Below are 17,211 nucleotides of genomic sequence, written 5' to 3' on the forward strand. Positions count from 1 at the left end.
ATCTATCAGTCATGGCTCCCCGCGCGAGCTCGCCGGCGCTCTCCGAAACCGAGTTCGACATATTCGATGCCCTCGCTGGCGGTGATGATGTTCAGCAAGAGGCGGATTTGAACGCAGATCTGGGCGTAGATCTGGACGTCGGGCACGATGACGGATCCGACGACGAAGCCTTTATCGCCGCGAAACAGGCTGCCTCGAATCGCAAAGCCTCGAATGTCGGAAAGTCAATTAAGAAAGGTGGAGGTTTCCAGGCCATGGGGCTGAACGCGGCGCTTCTCAAGGCCATCACGCAGAAGGGATTCAAGATTCCAACTCCGATCCAGCGCAAGGCCGTTCCGCTCATGCTCGATGGGCAAGATGTCGTGGGTATGGCCAGGACGGGTTCCGGAAAGACGGCCGCGTTCGTCATCCCCATGATCCAGAAACTCAAGGCGCATTCTGCCAAAGTAGGCGCTCGAGGAATCATTATGTCGCCCTCCCGAGAACTGGCACTGCAGACGTTGAAGGTCGTGAAGGAGCTGGGTCGCGGCACAGATTTGAGGACTATTCTGCTCGTTGGAGGTGACAGTCTTGAAGAGCGTACGTGTATACGGGCAGGTTAATTCTAAGAAAAACGAGACTAACATGTTCGCAGAATTCAGCTCCATGACCACCAACCCCGACATCATCATCGCTACCCCTGGTCGCTTCCTGCATCTAAAGGTCGAGATGGGCCTCGATCTGTCCTCCGTAAAGTACATCGTGTTCGACGAAGCCGATCGCCTTTTCGAGATGGGTTTCGCGGCGCAACTAGCTGAGATTCTGCATGCCCTACCCACTTCGAGACAAACACTGCTGTTCAGTGCGACACTCCCCAAATCCCTCGTAGAGTTCGCGAGAGCAGGTCTACAAGAGCCAAAGCTCATCCGTCTCGATGCTGAGAGCAAGATCTCTCCAGATCTCAAAAGTGCCTACTTCACAATCAAGTCGGGTGACCGTGATGGCGCGCTGCTTCACCTCCTCGACAATGTCATCAAGGTGCCGGTAGGCGAGACCGACGCATCAAAGAAGGCCAAGGCAGATGCAGAGAAAGCTGCCAACAGCAAGAAGCGGAAGCGCAGCGACGGATTTGTCAAGGACGTCCCGATCGCTGAGTCCACCATCATCTTCGCTGCAACAAAGCACAGAGTGGAGTATCTCGCGAACCTTCTTCGCAATGCGGGATACGCCGTGTCTTACGGTACGTAATCGTATGTTCTTATGTGATGCTCTCGCTAACTTCACAAGTGTACGGCAACCTTGACCAAACAGCGCGCAAGGAGCAGATCCAGGACTTCCGCACTGGCTTGACTCGCATTCTCGTTGTCACCGATGTGGCTGCTCGTGGTGTGGATATGCCCCATATCAACCACGTCATCAACTACGACTTTCCTTCGCAGCCCAAGATCTTCGTACACAGAGTCGGACGAACGGCTCGAGCTGGAAGGAAAGGATGGGCGTACAGTCTGTGCAGACATGTCGACCTACCCTACCTCATAGATCTACAGCTTTTCCTCGGTAAACGACTCCTAGTCGGGAGGTCACACGAAGAGCCAAACTATGCAGAAGACTTTGTCGTCGGTAGCTTGGCACCATGGCAACTGGAATCGTCTGTCGAGATTGTGAACAAACAGCTCGCCGATGACGAAGACCTAGCGCTTCTCTTAAGCGTAGCCGAAAAGGGTGAGCGCCAATATCAACGAACACGCAACCAGGCAAGTGCACAAAGTGTGGGACGAGCTAAGGAGTTGGTTGCGTCTCCCAACTTTGCAGAGACGCATATGCTCTTCAGCGATGACGCGCATAGTGCTCAGAAAGCGAAGGAGGATATGCTTGCACGAATTCAATCATTCAGGCCCGCGGAGACCGTATTCGAGATCGGCAAACGAGGTACCCAGAGTGACACAGCCGAAATTATGCGCAAGAGGCGTGAACAAGTCGGACGACAAAAAGCCAAGCAAGCAGCCAACAAACGAGCCGCGGACGATATGGACCCACTTCAAGCACCTGCAAGACAGTCAAACGGTGAAGAAGCATCAGAGGATGAAGAAGACGAGGTTGAAGTCGCTGATGGCGTATACGACTCAGACTCTGATGGGCTCGAGGTGTCTGTCTCGCAACCATCCTCCAAGAAGTCAAAACAGGACAGCTGGAAGAATGATGACTTCTTCATGTCATATACTCCCAAGGAGAACATGGCAGAGGAGAAGGCCTATGGAGTGAGCGGAGGAGATGCCGGCAACACCAACTTCGTGTCAGCAGCAAGGGCAGCAGAAATGTCACTTGTGAACGATGAGATTCAGGGCTTCGCAGATGCGGCCAAGTCGAAGATGCGTTGGGACAAAAAGTCGAAGAAGTACGTAAACCGCACCAACGACGAGGATGGCTCCAAGGGAGCCAAGATGATTCGAGGAGAAAGTGGGCAAAAGATTGCAGCCAGTTTCCGCAGCGGTCGCTTCGACGACTGGCGCAAGGCGAACAAGGTCAAGATGCCTCGAGTGGGCGAAATTGAAGCCCCCAACCGGTCTGCTGGATCCTTCAATAACGCCCCGCGCTACAAGCACAAGGCCGAGAAGGCTCCGAAGCAGGCTGATCGGTACCGCGATGATTATCACGTCCAGAAGAAGAGGGTGGCTGAAGCGAAGGAGAAGCGCATCGGTGCATGGAAGGATGGAGGCGCCAAGAGCGAACTCAGAGATGTGGACGCTGTGCGCAAGAACCGCAAGGTGCAGGAAAATCGCCGAGCAAAGAATGCTCGTCCCTCCAAGAAGCGGAAGTTTTGAGTTCAACAAATGCATTGAATCAATACCCGGGCCCTATGCCCAACGACATGAATCGGCTATAAGATTTTCTTCAGGCACGTGTCAGCGAACTAATACCCGTGGGCCCTCGATTATTGTGCGCGGACCGAGGTGAAAACAATCCGATTTGACAGCTGTACGATGTGGCGACTAAAAGAAAAAGCGTTAGATTTTTAGCAATTGGCCAGATCTCGATATTTGTGCGAAGAAAGGCCGTTATGACCCGCATGGTCAGGCCATATTTGCTTCTCCAGAGCCCGCGTCCCCGTCGGTTCTGTGTAACGCTCCATGTTGGCATTGCTTTGCTGTGCCACAGAGGTGCGGATTGGCGAAAGTTTATCGGGGCCCTGCGACATGGCAGTGGGCGAACATCCTGCCATCCTCGGACAGCGCGCGTATTGACTCGATAGTGGCTTTTTGTGCGCATCGTCGTGGTCGACGAGATTGAAAAGTTTAGACACGATTTCTTTCGGTGCGACGCAGTCCCTTTTTGTATCGAGCATGTATCGGTTTGCTCCAAGGTTTATTTGCTGGCGCGGTAGCTGCCACCAGTGTGGTCGGATTGGGACTGACAAGCTGCAAGTCACGCTGTAGTCCAAACTATGCACACGTTGTCGACTAGGATAGAGTTGCCGGCGTCTATTGACGTCGGGTAGTGTTGACACTGACAGGCGACCGCGTATAAGTCCGCGTATTGGGTGAAGCGCCTCCCAATCTCACGCCATTGTGATTAAGGTCCGAAGCAGGGATAGGGGCCTCTTCGGGTACCCATGGTCATATTGTGGGCAGGCACGTCATTCCTCGAGGAGATTTCTGCGAGCCGGGACGAGTGCACTGTAAGGGTGCACACCAGCCCCTGTTTAGTGCCAACGCCGCCAGACTTCAATAATCCTTCTGCACGCAGCCATCTGCGGCTTACCCGACGACCTTCGAGAAGCCGCCACTGTGTTTTTCTTCTTCTGCATGGTCGCACAGGAGCGCGTTTTGCCATGCGATGGTGGGATGCGTGGCGTGTTGAGGGCAGCCCTCTCTGCTACTGCACCCGTGGGCTCGGTCTCCGTACCGCGGTGCGCAGGGCACAGCATAAGAAACTTTGTTTCACGTCAACGGCTTTTTGATATTCGCAAGAGCCCAAATCGGAAGGGCCAATCTCGCTGCGAAACTCTTTGTGGGTTTCGATGAAAATCATCCGCCTGAACGAGCCATTTGCGCACCAACGGCTGCGGCGTGGCTGTCGTCGGAGAGGCGCAGTCTAGGCTATCGCCAGTCGGGTAGATGTAGGCGTAGTCACATTTCGTATCTCGGTAAACGGCTCTTGGGTATTGATAGAGCACTTTACCGGACGGAAATTTCTCGCTCCGTTGCGGGCCTGATGAGACTACCCATGGTCGTCGAGGGGTGAGCGAATAATCCTGCAGGGCTCGCTTGCCTTGTGTCACGAGATGCTGCAGGGTGCCTTGAAGCCAGGCGTGAGCCGCATCGAAGAATGCATGTGTCAGAGAGGCTCCGAGGAGCATATCGGCGATAACACGTCTTAGTTGGACACCTGTTGGGCACTGAGACCAGCCAGGGAGCTGCCCGGCCCGCACCCAGTCGCAAATCGACAATGGGACCAGCGACGGGCAAGCATGCAAGGACCACAGGGGAAACGGAGAGGCCAGCGAGGGTCCCTGGTAGCCGACTACTTTTGGCACAACGTGTCCTGAGCACCGGTTCGTAGATCCCGCCCGCAGGCCTGTCGTGATATTCGGGTCCTGGCCAAGCGGCTGACTCGTGGCTTATCAGCTCTAGACACTGCGATGCAAACTCGAGATGCTGGCATTGTAGCACCATGACACGGCTCCATCAGTTTGCAGATGATCGCATCAGGGTTGGCATCAAACGGAGCTCAACAGAGACCTGCACCTGAATCAACGAAACGGCAGGGCCCGCCGGGAAAGGACAGTAATCCCGAGACCCTGGACAGGCCGTTATGCGCATGCCGTAGCCTCGGGGAACCGTAAAGAGAGATGAGAGCAATCTGCAGGCGATATAAGACCTGCTGTTAACGTCGAAATATCCGCTATCTGTGATTATTTTTGGACCTCAGCAATCCTCGACGAGGCTAAATGCAAGGTCTAGTCCTGGGCTTCTCGCGTTGCCTTGTCGGTTGGATTTATATTTTCCGCGCCGGGGGCCAATCACGACCCACTCGAAAAGCTGGGCGGATCCGACACTTTTGTACAGGATGGAAATTTCTCTTTTGCTCGGCCGTAGTGGCTAGTCATTGTACGATCCGGATGACCTGCCCCGACGGAGGAAGAAGAAACGCTCATGCAGGACCCGGCCTCGAGTCATGCCCCCTGCATCGTGATCTCGGTTCAGGCCGCAGAGAGCAGAGTGAACATGTGCGGACAAGGTTTACTGGCGAGCACGTTGCGTCCCTGCACTTCCCTTGTGACGGGACATGTGCAATGCCTTGTGGCTGCAGATCGCAAGTATTGTCATTAGACAATTACAAATTGAGATGATGAGGGTTAGGGAGGACGAGTATACAATGCTGGTGGCAGGATGCGCTATTCCCAGCTAGTGCAGAGGTATACACACCCACCTCTGCCCTAGACGCGGCATCGATCTCCACGGCAGTCGGCTCAGCTTACCGCTATTCCGCGTTGGGGTCAAGCATCACCGGTAAATATGGCCTTCGTCCGTGGTGCAGCATCACAAGTTTGCCCTGCCGCAGTCGCCGTTCCACCTTCTACATGCGAAAGAGCGGTTGGGTAGCCGTCATGGGGCAGTCGGAACACTAACGCTGGTGCCGTTGCTCACACACCTGGCGGCAGCAGCATGGAAGGCCTCATCTTGCCAGCATCGTCGACTTGTCATGACATGCTTGGCTGGCTGCGATTACTTTGTGAGTTTCGGCCCCGCATCGTCAATGCTGCGCACACTCCAATAAGACGAGCAATATCGGTGGTCATGCCGTCGTCGCTCGGGCAGTTTACGGGCAGATCGTCAACAGCGCCAGCGTGCGATCGATATACCCACCGGAGTATTTTGCGTGTGCTATCCCAATGCGACACGGCCCACGCCTATAACGGATGCATGATATACCACTGGCTTAGTCTGACCATGGGCACTATGTGTACGCTTTGCTCCCAGCACTCGACGCCACGGCGAGGCACACCACCTCGGGCGGCTGGAACACTGGACCGCCCGGCCACGTTCTGCAGGTCGAGGGGATCGTCTCAAATGCACCGAGTCCGCTGTTTGACCTGTCCTGCACACGGCGCTGGGCATGCAGAAGAAGGTACCAAGCGTGTGCGCCACATCCCGACCTTGACATGCTCCAGAGACTGTACAGAAGACTATCCAGCAGCTACTACGGGGACCAGGTGCCACGGATGCAGCTTACCGTCGCTTGCACGTTCTGAACCAGAGCACATTGCATCTGCCAGATCCATCACCCGCGCCATACAAGCTTACAGCGCCAGCGCCATGCCACTAGACGTAGCGTGTCGCATGACGAAGCAGGACACCCCACAGCGTCGATTGTTCAAGGGGATTATGACGAGTTGCTTTTCGGGAAAAGAGCGACTGCTTCCAATGCATCGACGGGAAACTCCACACACAGGCGCGGCCCTGTCAGCCATATCCGAGTGTCGATCGTGGCATCGGATGTGTGTCCAATTTTTTGTTAGTCGCGATAGAGTTTGCGCCAGCGGAGTGCGTCATCAGCGCGCAGTGGTGCTTTTGCAGCTCGCGACAGCAAGACCCTGAGCAAGCTTTCCCCGGCAGTCCATGCAGCGCAGCCGCTACGAGGCGAGATGTTCCGCTGCGACCGTCGGTCGGTGCGAAAAGGCCTGCGAGGCGATCAATGCAAGTGGTTGGTCTGAAGGGTCCGGAAGCGCGACTGACAGTGACAAGCGTCTTGATAGTGCACCACAACCGCGGGCCTGTCAGTGGGAGCCACACCTGTCGGCCTGCTCACCTCGCGGCGGCCGGTGGCAGGGCTCGCGTGGGTGAATATAACTGACTTGCTGTAGGGCCTCTAGCTGGCCGTCAATTCTCCTCTCGTGGGCGCCGTGGCTGCCGGACGCAGCCAAAAAGGCAATTACTGGGTCGCACATAAGCGCACGCCGAGGATTAAGGGCGCCGACTTATGCTATGCTTCAATTGAAAGTTTGCCTGGGCGGCTGCAAAACAATGGTGCATAGCGCGCAGAAGCGCGACCATATCTCGTTAGCACACCCCGGTTCGAGGACGGTGCGGAAGACAGGGGGTTGAGCGGCCTCTGACAAGGCTCCCCAACCCGCACCGCCCATGCACGCAGACAGCTGGCGGCCGTGCATATGTGATTCCGCGGGTGCATCGACCGACTGGGAAACCGGCCTAGCAGAAATGTCGAAGAACCATCAGCCGAACGAGGGAAGCATGTAGCAGTCCCCGAGACGCACCCTTCCCTGCTCCCGTTGCCCGGAACTCATCGTGGCCCCCTTCTCCTGGATGGCCCGCCTGCACGACTTGACAGGGATGTAGCAAAGATCTGTGAGTAGAATCTCCATAACCGATTGTGGTTATTACTGGGGAATGTCCGCCGAGTCGACTTCTGTTCTGGTCCACGACGAGTCGCCATCCCACTCCCTCATTGGTCCCACCCCATACAACACCACCACCTCGCCGCTTCTCTTTCTCGCCGCCCCATTGCCTGCCGCTGCCGTCGACACAAGGCCGACACAGGTCCGACACCGTCTCCATTCTGACGCCGAGTTAACCAGACACATCGCTGTTGTCGACCCCATTCGCCCACTATCAAAAGGTATTTCCATGTACTCTCTTTTGCCTCTCAGCCCGTGTCTTCCTTCAAACTCTTCATGGCCCACAATGCCGCCACCCTGTATTGAATCTTGTTTGGACATGAGCATTTATCAATTCGGCGACTGTCCAACCATAAGGGAATGCCCTGCCTCTGGTCATTGTCTTGATCTTCTCCTCGCTTGTGCACTAGCTTACCTGGGACGCCATGCAGGCCTCATCATACTGCCACACCAACATCTCCCTGCCGTGCACTCTTACTTCGCATATCCAAGGGCATCGTGCGAGACAGCCCACTTGTTCGCTCCAGCGTTACCTCTAATCATTGTGCTCTTGCTGCTTACGCGGCGTTTGAGCGCGCGGTGGTCAAACTATGCAGAGCCTGGTGCTACCTGGTCCGACCTCACTCCTTACCACGCCATTCGGGCGGCCTTCAGAACCTGAAGACGGCCTTGCCAAGTTCCGGTCGAAGTTCAGTCCTAACAGGTCTGAGCACCAGGGCTACCCGTCTCCGCCCATGTCAGAATCTCATTCCCCGTCTCGTCGAACAGCACAGCTTGAATCTGCGCGCCTCTCTTACCCTCCGCCGGGATCATCTCAGAGACAGGACAGCCTGACTCAACCGCCGACTCTGCCATCGCTGTACGATCCGCGGTCTACGTCGGGAGCGCATGCTCTTCCCTTACAGCGGCCACTTTACCCTGGAGAGCCCCAGCACAGGGGTCAAGCACTCCACTACCAACCCGGACGTGCTCACGAGCACCAATCTTACCCTCATGCCATCCCGCATAACTACGGGTATGGCTATCAAAACACCGGCCTGCCCCCCTATGCTGGAGTCCAGCACGGAGGCCCGATGGTGCAGCAGGGCGCAATGATCGCACCACCACCGTCAAGACCGACGAAGCCAGCCAGACGCACAAAAGCGCACGTTGCGTCAGCTTGTGTTAACTGCAAGAAGGCACATCTCAGCTGCGACGTCCAACGCCCATGTGGCCGTTGCGTCGCTTCTGGAAAGCAGGTTAGTCTTTGCGGCGCGAAGTCAAACTCTGGCGAGTGATCTAACGCATCAAACAGGACACATGCAAAGATGTGCAGCACAAAAAGAGAGGAAGGCCACGATTGAGAGACGACAGAGAGTTCACTAGATCAGACGACGGAAGACCACCTAGCCAGCTCATAGGAGCGCCACCTACCTCCGAACCTCACGCTCATCAAGCGCCTTACCCAGTATCTCAGCAATATCGACCCTTCGAACCTCAACGAAGTCTGGAGAGTACTGCGCACCAGAAGGAGCTCCATTCCGCTGCGTCTGCGCCCCGGGACACGCCCAACAGCGTGGGTGACTACAGCGGAGTGCAGGCACCTCCCTACGGTGTGGGACCGAATTTAGCGTACCAAAAGCTGCCTGTCGTTTACCTAAATTTGGACCTGGTGATACAAAAAGCAAACCAGGCTTTCGCGGACCTCGTATCGTTCCTCGGAGACATCAGGGGCAAGCATCTTGGCGAGCTTCTGGAAGCGCGACAGAATGAGAGCATGCAGAAGCTGCGAAACGATTTGCGCGATGAGCGCGACGAACGTGAGCCGACGTACATGGCGCCCATCACCCCGGTCGGACAAGATCCCATGCGCGCGGTGATGGAGTCGGTCCAGGATCAAGACATTGACCATGTCACCCAGGGGTACACGAATCGGCCCATGTACCTCAGCTTTCGTCTGCCGGCTAGTGGACAGTACCAGTCGCTGTCGGTCCAAATCCGGCTTGCCAGGACGTCTCTGTACTTTGTGACGCTCGTCGTGTGCTCACCACCAAGACACGCGAGACCGACTCTGTTAACGCAGCAGTTAGCGCCCTCAACATCGCGACATACCTCTCAGGCCATGTCCGCACCGACAGCAGTCTCGCAATTCACGCCGCATCAAGAGCGTCGAACTTCGACAACAAGCTCTGGACCAAACTCGCCCTTCATCAACATCTCCTCCATCCGCACGTCCCTCCCCACATTCAGTCCAAGCTCTTACAAGAGCAGCCCTTCGTACGGCTACTCTCCCACCGCAGGCCCAGAATCGGGCTACTTCCCGACCTACCAAGTCCCGCCGCAGCCCACCAGCAGCGCATACCCTTCGCCATACGCACAACCAGCGCGCCCCCCAGCCGCAACATCCGAACCTCTCCGCGAGCTCAACCGGCCTCCCCGTCTCGAAGGCCTCCACCTGCCGCCCATTCGAACAGGGCCCGCGCCGCTTGGTTCTCCGCTCCACGTCGAAACAAGCGCTGCGGAACGCGAGCGTGTGCGAACGCACGACTCACCGTCCAGTAGCGCCGAGCAGCGGAGGCCCGAGTCGCCTGACATGGGCAAGCGGCGGCGGTTGAATATACATGAGGTGCTCGACTAGACCAGACAAGTCAAGTCGTCAAAGCCAGGAGGAGGTCGATTGATTGACGTTGCAATGCGTTCCCGTTCCTGAGACGCGTCGGCCGGTGTGAGGAAGATTGGAATTGGGGACGTGCAGCGGGGTCATTGCGGTTCGCGCGAAAAGAAGGGATCATGCGTGTTCCAACAGGCTGGCCGTGGCTCGTGGCTGAGCTGGCGGTAGAAGTGCGGAGGGTACCGACAGTCGGGTTCCCTTGTCTGACTGAAACTGAAACTCGGCGCTTTGCGAAGCGGAGGCGGGAATGGCGCATGTTGCACACGGACGGGACGACGACATGGATCTCATCTCATACGACAATTCTTTCCTCACGATATCTTACTTGTCGCTTCTTGAGTTGCATTTGCTTGCGGTAGTCGTTGTTTGCTGTCCTTGCATTTTGGGGCGTTGGTTACCCACTCGTGTTGTTTTTCTTCTGCGATGTTTTGTCGTAACAAGCCATATTTTGGGATTTTGCCCATTCGTCATCTCTTGCATATGACAGCGTCATGGTCCTGCTCTTTCCATTGATATCACTGCTCTTGTCTTTGTCGCGATTAGCATTGCTTGACGTGCGTACGTTACCGTTTGGCCTTGGTCGGCTTCTGCCTCTGTTCTTGTTCACGCTGCATGTTCCTCGCTACGGCGATGGGTGGCTTGGAAACCTGGTTTGGTCTTGACAGCGTTGTTGTGCGTGTTGTTGTCTTCTCTCTTCGTATGCGTTGCTTTTGTGGGCGGGTCTTTGCGGTTCTTATCCAAGTACTCGTCGTACGGTGCGTTCACGTCTTGTACCATTGTTGATCCGTGCCCTCGCGTTGGTGTTTCATCGTCAACCCGGGACTGGGTTCTGAGTCGCTTCCCCGCCTCACTTGTATAGTAAACGCGTTTACGCACGAATTGGAGGTCCGTGGGTGTTGGCGGGAGTACTTGTCGTTCCCTGATGGGCGGCGGAGTAGCGAGTGGGGGGCCAATTTGGATCCTTGGGCAAGACATGGATTCGCGTGAAAGACCAGAAGGAGCGGAAGACAGAACAACGTCTCAGCCGCCAGACCACCACTATATCTATACCACCCACCTGTCGGATGTCTGAACCGACGACAAACACCACGGGAGATTACAAGGACAACAACAGTCACGTATGGTTCAAACTACAGTTCTATTCTTGGCCCACCTCATCACCATTCACCGCCGAGGTACCACGCTCTCTTTCGACAAGAGAGGCCCGGATACAAGTCCGGAAGTATATATGTGAACCTGTACATATCACGCATTTACGAGCGAAAGCAGTTTGGCTACAAGCTCTAAAGATAGTTATAGTTATGGGGGGAGTGGGGGTTTTTTCGGTTGGGAAAGTATTGGCTGCTAGGCCAGGTGGAGGATATACCCGCATTTGGTTTCTCGAATGTTGCAGAGGATTGGATGGACACTTGGAGATAGATAGCGCAGAATTTGCTGGGTATTATGAGGTTCTTGGTTGTATCATACAGTTTTGGAATAGGCATGAGAGAATATGAAGGATCTTTGAGTCCTTCCTTCACCCATTCTCCCCTGTCCAAAGTACCCGATCAGAGTGCAATGTGAAATGAGGTTGTCCAGAGCATGTAGATCTACGGCCCGTGGCGCTTGTAGTGCTATAAGCCTCGATATGTGAAACAGCTACTGTAGTTTGGCGAAACCTTAATGCTGGCGACGAACACGCTGTTCGCGCATTCCAACCTACCAGGCGAGGCGGAACGCGAGATAGGGTGACAGCCGAGATGAGGATTTTGGGGGCGAGACTCATTCAATATGACGTGCAGAGACTGAGGTGAATAGTGCAAGGTGTTTATTGTGTATGCAGTGGTAAGAACAAATGGGTATCTTGGTTATGAAAGTATGGTTCAAGGGTGCCGGCTGCTGACCTTTGAGATAACCGGGCGCAGGCGACAGAGCGCTAGATCCCGGGCATCTGTGATGGCTACCGCCTCTGGGACAGCGAATCTTGTATGCGGGATACAGAGGAGACACTGGAGGTGCTCATCCCAGAGCCTTGACCTTCTTCTTCTTCTTCTTTGTACCATCCGCGGCCTCTGGTTTCTTTCCCTGTGCAAACTCCCTCCAGCTGTTGATGCGCGTGTCCCTGGTCTTCTCCCAAGCTTCATCTTGCTCCCTCTTCCGCTTGCGCTCCTTGATCTCCTCGTCTTCCTTCCTCTGTGCACGTCCCTCTTCTCTCATGGCAGCCTTCTGTTGCCTCTGCTTCCTCATCTCGTTGTCTCGAATGACCCAGATGACCTTCTGTCTCCACTCCTTCGCAAACTCCTCGCCACGCGTCTCCTCGTCGTCGGCTGTGAGCTTCTTCTCTCGCATGAGCAGCATGCGCGCATCGGCAATGTTCTCGTCTAGCTCGGCGCGCAGCTTCTCGTCGAGGAGGACGGTCTGGGCTTTCTTGAGGCGGTCGAAGGCATCGGGGGCGAGCTCGTTCTTGGTCTTGTCGGGATGGATGAGGAGGGACTTGGCGCGGTAGACTTTCTTGATGTCGGATTCGGGGACACCGGGTTGCAGGCCGAGGACGGCGTAGGCGTCGAGACTGAAGACGCTGCGGATGCCTGGATTTGTTAGTCTAAGTCGCTACATATCAAGAAATGAGCATAGATCTCAACTTACGGTCTATCTCAGCGTCCTTGTCAAGCTCCTTACCCAGACCTGCGAGCTGGGCATCGATATCATCGTCCGCCATGGTGGATTGTAGACGCGTTGCTTGGAGTTGAGTGTAGATGATGTGGTGTGAAGTCGATTGGAGGTCGGAAAATGAATAAGCCGGATTCTGCACGTCGCACTAAGCCCTGTCCAGTGGTGTTGAGGAGTGAAAGTGAAAATAGCAGCTCGCGATGCGATGGCGCGTGAATGCGTGAATCCCCGCGGCGATGCGCACGGACCCACCGAGGCCGAAAGTTCTCCACCAAAAAGTTCTCTCGCGATGCGCCAGTTGACATCAACACCGAAGCAAGCCGAAGACTCGATATCGCGCCGCCATGGTCGCATCTGGCATCACTGGTCGCACGCGGCCTTTCAAGCCCAAGAAGAGGGAGAATCTCCAGAAGAGGAAGCGCGACGATGTGGATGTGGAGAAACTGGAGCAGGCCGTCCAGCAGCTGGTATGAACGCGCCGATATACAGGAGACATGGAGCGCAATGAACTGACTGCATATATAGGACCCCAAACATGGCAACTACAAAGACTTCACCGACCTCCCGCTTTCCGACCCGACCAAGCAAGGCCTCAAGTCGTCGCATTTCGCCGTCATGACCGACGTTCAAGCCAAAGCCATACCCCTAGCTCTACAGGGACATGACATTCTCGGTGCTGCGAAGACGGGCAGCGGAAAGACACTCTCTTTCATCATTCCCGTCCTAGAGAATCTGTACCGCCTGCAACACATTGGTCCCGACGCCGGCTTGGGCGCCTTGATCCTATCCCCAACTCGAGAACTCGCCATCCAGATATTCGACGTCCTGCGCAAGATCGGACGACATGGACACATGTTTGCGGCAGGTCTGCTTATTGGAGGAAAGAGCTTACAGGATGAGAGGGAGGCTCTGACCAAGATGAACATAGTCGTCGCAACACCCGGTCGCATGTTGCAGCACTTGTCGCAAACAGCAGCCTTCAGTGTGGACGATCTGAAGATGTTGGTGCTGGACGAAGCGGATCGAATCCTTGACATGGGCTTTCAGCGCGACGTGGACGCAATTGTCGAATATCTCCCCAAGGAAAGACAGACGCTGCTCTTCTCTGCTACCCAATCAAAGAAGGTGTCCGACCTTGCGCGCTTGAGCCTCCAAGACCCGGAATACGTATCTGTACACGCCGAAGACAAGAGCGCAACTCCAAAGGGCCTCACGCAAAACTACATAGTCTGCCCCATCGAAGAGAAGCTGGACACCCTTTGGAGCTTCATACAAGCGAGCAAGAAGTCGAAGATCCTTTGCTTCTTCTCATCTGCAAAGACTGTCCGATTCGTCTACGAGTCTTTCCGTCATATGCAGCCTGGCATACCGCTGCTCCACATCCACGGTCGTCAAAAGCAGGGAGCTCGACTTGACACAACAGCAAAGTTCTCCGCGGCGAAACATTCCTGCCTGTTTGCTACAGACGTCGCAGCCCGAGGACTGGATTTCCCAGCAGTCGACTTCGTGATACAGGTCGACTGCCCCGACGATGTCGATACCTACATCCACCGCGTCGGCCGAACAGCACGATACAATCGGGAGGGACGGGGAGTGCTATTCTTGGCACCGAGCGAAGAGGAGGGTATGCTGAAGCGTCTGGAGGCTAAGAGAGTACCCGTCGAGATGATCAATGTGCGCCAGAAGAAGCGTCAGTCAATCAAAGACCAGCTACAGAACATGTGCTTCCAGGATCCAGCTCTGAAGTATCTCGGCCAAAAGGCCTTCATGACGCACGTCAAGTCGATATATCTACAGAAAGACAAGGAAGTCTTCAAGCTCAAAGAGTACAATCTGGAAGCATACGCCTCTAGTTTGGGTCTGCCAGGAGCGCCAAAGATCAAGTTCTTGAAGGATGACAACAGCAGACAGAAGAAGCAGGCATCAAGACAAATGATCGAGGTCTCGGACTCTTCGGATGCTGAAGAGACGGCCAAGGCAGACAAACCTGTGCGAACCAAGTACGACCGCATGTTCGAGCGCAAGAACCAGGACGTTCTGGGAGAACATTATCGGAAGTTGGTCAGGGATGGGGATGACGAGGGCCCAGCGGACGAATTCAGTGGTGCTGGAGCGACTAACAACGCGGCCGACGACGACGACTTCATGGCCGTCAAACGACGAATTCCAGCGGACGACGATGCCGGCGATGTTGACGCTGAGAAGGCTCCCGAAGTTCCGCCCGGCGGTCGCCTTGTTCACATTGCTGGTGCATCCCAACCCATCGTTGTCGACAGTAATCGCCGCGAGAAACTCCTACAATCCAAGAAGAAGCTCACCAAACTCATGGACAAGGGAAAGAAACTTGTCTACGACGACGACGGCAACCCGCACGAAATCTACGAACTCGAAGACGAAGAGCAATGGCGCGCCAAGGGTCTACCAGAAGAGCAACGCCAGAAGTTCATCGAAGCAACACGAGAAGTCGTTCAAGCCGCTGATGTCGAGGACAAAGCGACTGCAAAGGCGAAGAGGAAGGAGAAGTTGCTCAAACGCAAAGAAAGAGAGCGGGCTAAGCAAGCTGGTGAAGCTGGTGACGATAGTGACGATGCGGGTGTCGAGCTTCCCGATCCCGGTGAGGACCTTCTGGCAAACTTCAGGGCGGACGCAGAATACAGTGACGACGAAGACGAAGAACAAGAAGAGCAGCCCAAGAAGCAGAAGAAGTGGTTCGAGTCTGATTCCGAGGATGAGGAGAAGACTGAGAAGAGGAGGAAGAAGAAGGCTAAGGCGGCGCATAGAGTGGAGGAGCCGGAGACGCTGGAGGATATGGAGGCGCTTGCTGCAGGCTTGCTGAACTAGCTGTCATGCATCGGCGTGTAGATGTTTTTGTAATGCCATATGGTTATCGACTTCTCACTGAAGGTTTCGCTTTACACTTCCCACAACTACGATTATGCGGCTTTGAAAAGTCGGCTCATCTACCACGACTATAAAACGTCCAACCGGTCGACCCATCCCTTCGCTCTGGACGACGCTTGCTTACCGAAACTCGTACCCGGTCGTTAGCAGGGGTGGCTTACCATGCCGTTGGTATTGCCGGTATACAACCTCGCATGCACTGTATAGTGCTGGATCGGTAGGCTAAATGCATACTTGTTGAGCCTCTTCCATCCGTCTCCCGGTTACAATACGAGGCTTTATATGACGTGTAGATGAAAACGCATTGGTGGGTTTCTATCTTGGGAATGCGGTGGTACGAGGGAATATCTGGGAGTACAGCTCGTGTTTGGTGTAGGCGGTGGATATAAGAGTAGCATGGGGTATATACTATATACAGGGCCTGCGTTCCTGGGTTTTCTTGTCTCTTCGACCGATGTAAGGCATCGGATACAAAGCAACATCTTATAACAGCCCCGTGTGGTGTTACTCTACTTTTACTCTGTGGCCTCTGTCATCCCGAAAGATATCCCTCATAATGCATCTTCCCACCCCGCTCCTCATCGCTTTATCCTCCCTCCTCACCATCACGACCAGTACTCCAGTTCACCCCCGCGCCGCCCCGATCGGCACACCCCACAACATCTACCTCAGCACCTGCACAACCCGCTCCCTCCTCTCAGACTCCACTCTCTCCTCCGCCATCCTCTATACCGGCCCCGCCTCCAGCACCTCCCCCACCGACATCGGCACCGTCTCTTCTTCACGCGCGATCCAATGGGCCGGCTTCACTCGACGTGTCGATCTCGAATCCGGGGTGTTTGAGTCGAAGATCAGTCAGAGTGCTGATACTTTTGCGAAGAGTGAGCTTGCAGGTGCGGCGTCGTTGAGTGGTACGGATGGGGGCAAGGAGGAGTTTGTGTGCTTTAGGGATGGAGTGAGTACGTTTCGGTTTGGAAGTGGGGTTGTGGGGGATAGTGGGGAGACGACGGTTTGTGTGGCCGAGTTTTGGTGTGCGAGTGTGGGGGTTTAGGTTGGGAGGGAGGAGGTAGTGCATGACATTGGATTGGGTCTTTGGACGTATATTGACATGCATTTTTGGAAGTAAGGCTTATGAGAGACTTCGAAATTCGGCTTTGAACTTGCCGGATGTCTTACCATTCTTGATAAGTAGCAATGGTTAGCAAACCGCCAGTTCTACTCACAACTTTGGGGCAACGTGACCACCATGAAGCATTCGGGAGTTCCTGCTACATACAAAAAAAAGTCTTTTTACCCTTACTGTGCAGCCTTCATGCAGGCAAAAAAAAAGTCAAAAACATACAACAGCGATTATTCGCAAGTGGTCACCCACCTTACTACTAGGTCGCCGGTCAAAGGCTTAACGTGTGGAGAGCGAACGGGATCCAGTGTTTATCCTTGGCCTGTGGTCGTATGTGAAGGAAAGGTGGAGTATAGTCGTATCTATCGCTAGGGTCGTGAACCTGTAATGGAAGATGGAAGAATGAAAGCAGCACATAGAAAGACCGGATCAGTGTGGAAGGCCAACAACAAGTACACGGGGTAGGATTGAGTATGGGAGACACAGTAATCCTGC

General features: G+C 54.9%; 4 protein-coding genes across 4 annotated transcripts; 3 read left to right on the forward strand and 1 right to left on the reverse strand.

Moving 5' to 3' along the window:
- Positions 1–11: 11 nt before the first annotated feature.
- DBP10 (ATP-dependent RNA helicase dbp10) lies at positions 12–2,801 on the forward strand (the record flags this gene model as incomplete). The annotated part of the gene is made up of 3 exons (XM_051449510.1): positions 12–579; positions 635–1,219; positions 1,267–2,801. 3 exons carry the CDS (start codon positions 12–14, stop codon positions 2,799–2,801), a joined length of 2,688 nt encoding a protein of 895 aa, XP_051299364.1.
- A 5,668-nt stretch (positions 2,802–8,469) lies between these two features.
- Positions 8,470–10,013, forward strand: J4E86_009003 (uncharacterized protein; the record flags this gene model as incomplete). The annotated part of the gene is made up of 2 exons (XM_051449511.1): positions 8,470–8,634; positions 8,691–10,013. The coding sequence occupies 2 exons, from the start codon at positions 8,470–8,472 to the stop codon at positions 10,011–10,013; spliced, it is 1,488 nt and encodes a 495-aa protein (XP_051299365.1).
- A 2,031-nt stretch (positions 10,014–12,044) lies between these two features.
- Positions 12,045–12,744, reverse strand: J4E86_009004 (uncharacterized protein; the record flags this gene model as incomplete). Its single annotated transcript, XM_051449512.1, has 2 exons — positions 12,045–12,613; positions 12,672–12,744. 2 exons carry the CDS (start codon positions 12,742–12,744, stop codon positions 12,045–12,047), a joined length of 642 nt encoding a protein of 213 aa, XP_051299366.1.
- Positions 12,745–13,039: 295 nt separating this feature from the next.
- Positions 13,040–15,536, forward strand: DBP4 (ATP-dependent RNA helicase dbp4; the record flags this gene model as incomplete). Its single annotated transcript, XM_051449513.1, has 2 exons — positions 13,040–13,162; positions 13,221–15,536. 2 exons carry the CDS (start codon positions 13,040–13,042, stop codon positions 15,534–15,536), a joined length of 2,439 nt encoding a protein of 812 aa, XP_051299367.1.
- Between the last annotated feature and the right edge of the window lie 1,675 nt (positions 15,537–17,211).

Source organism: Alternaria arbusti (assembly GCF_024043155.1).
Source record: "Alternaria arbusti strain BMP 1465 chromosome Unknown scaffold_15, whole genome shotgun sequence".
Lineage (NCBI taxonomy): Eukaryota > Fungi > Ascomycota > Dothideomycetes > Pleosporales > Pleosporaceae > Alternaria > Alternaria arbusti.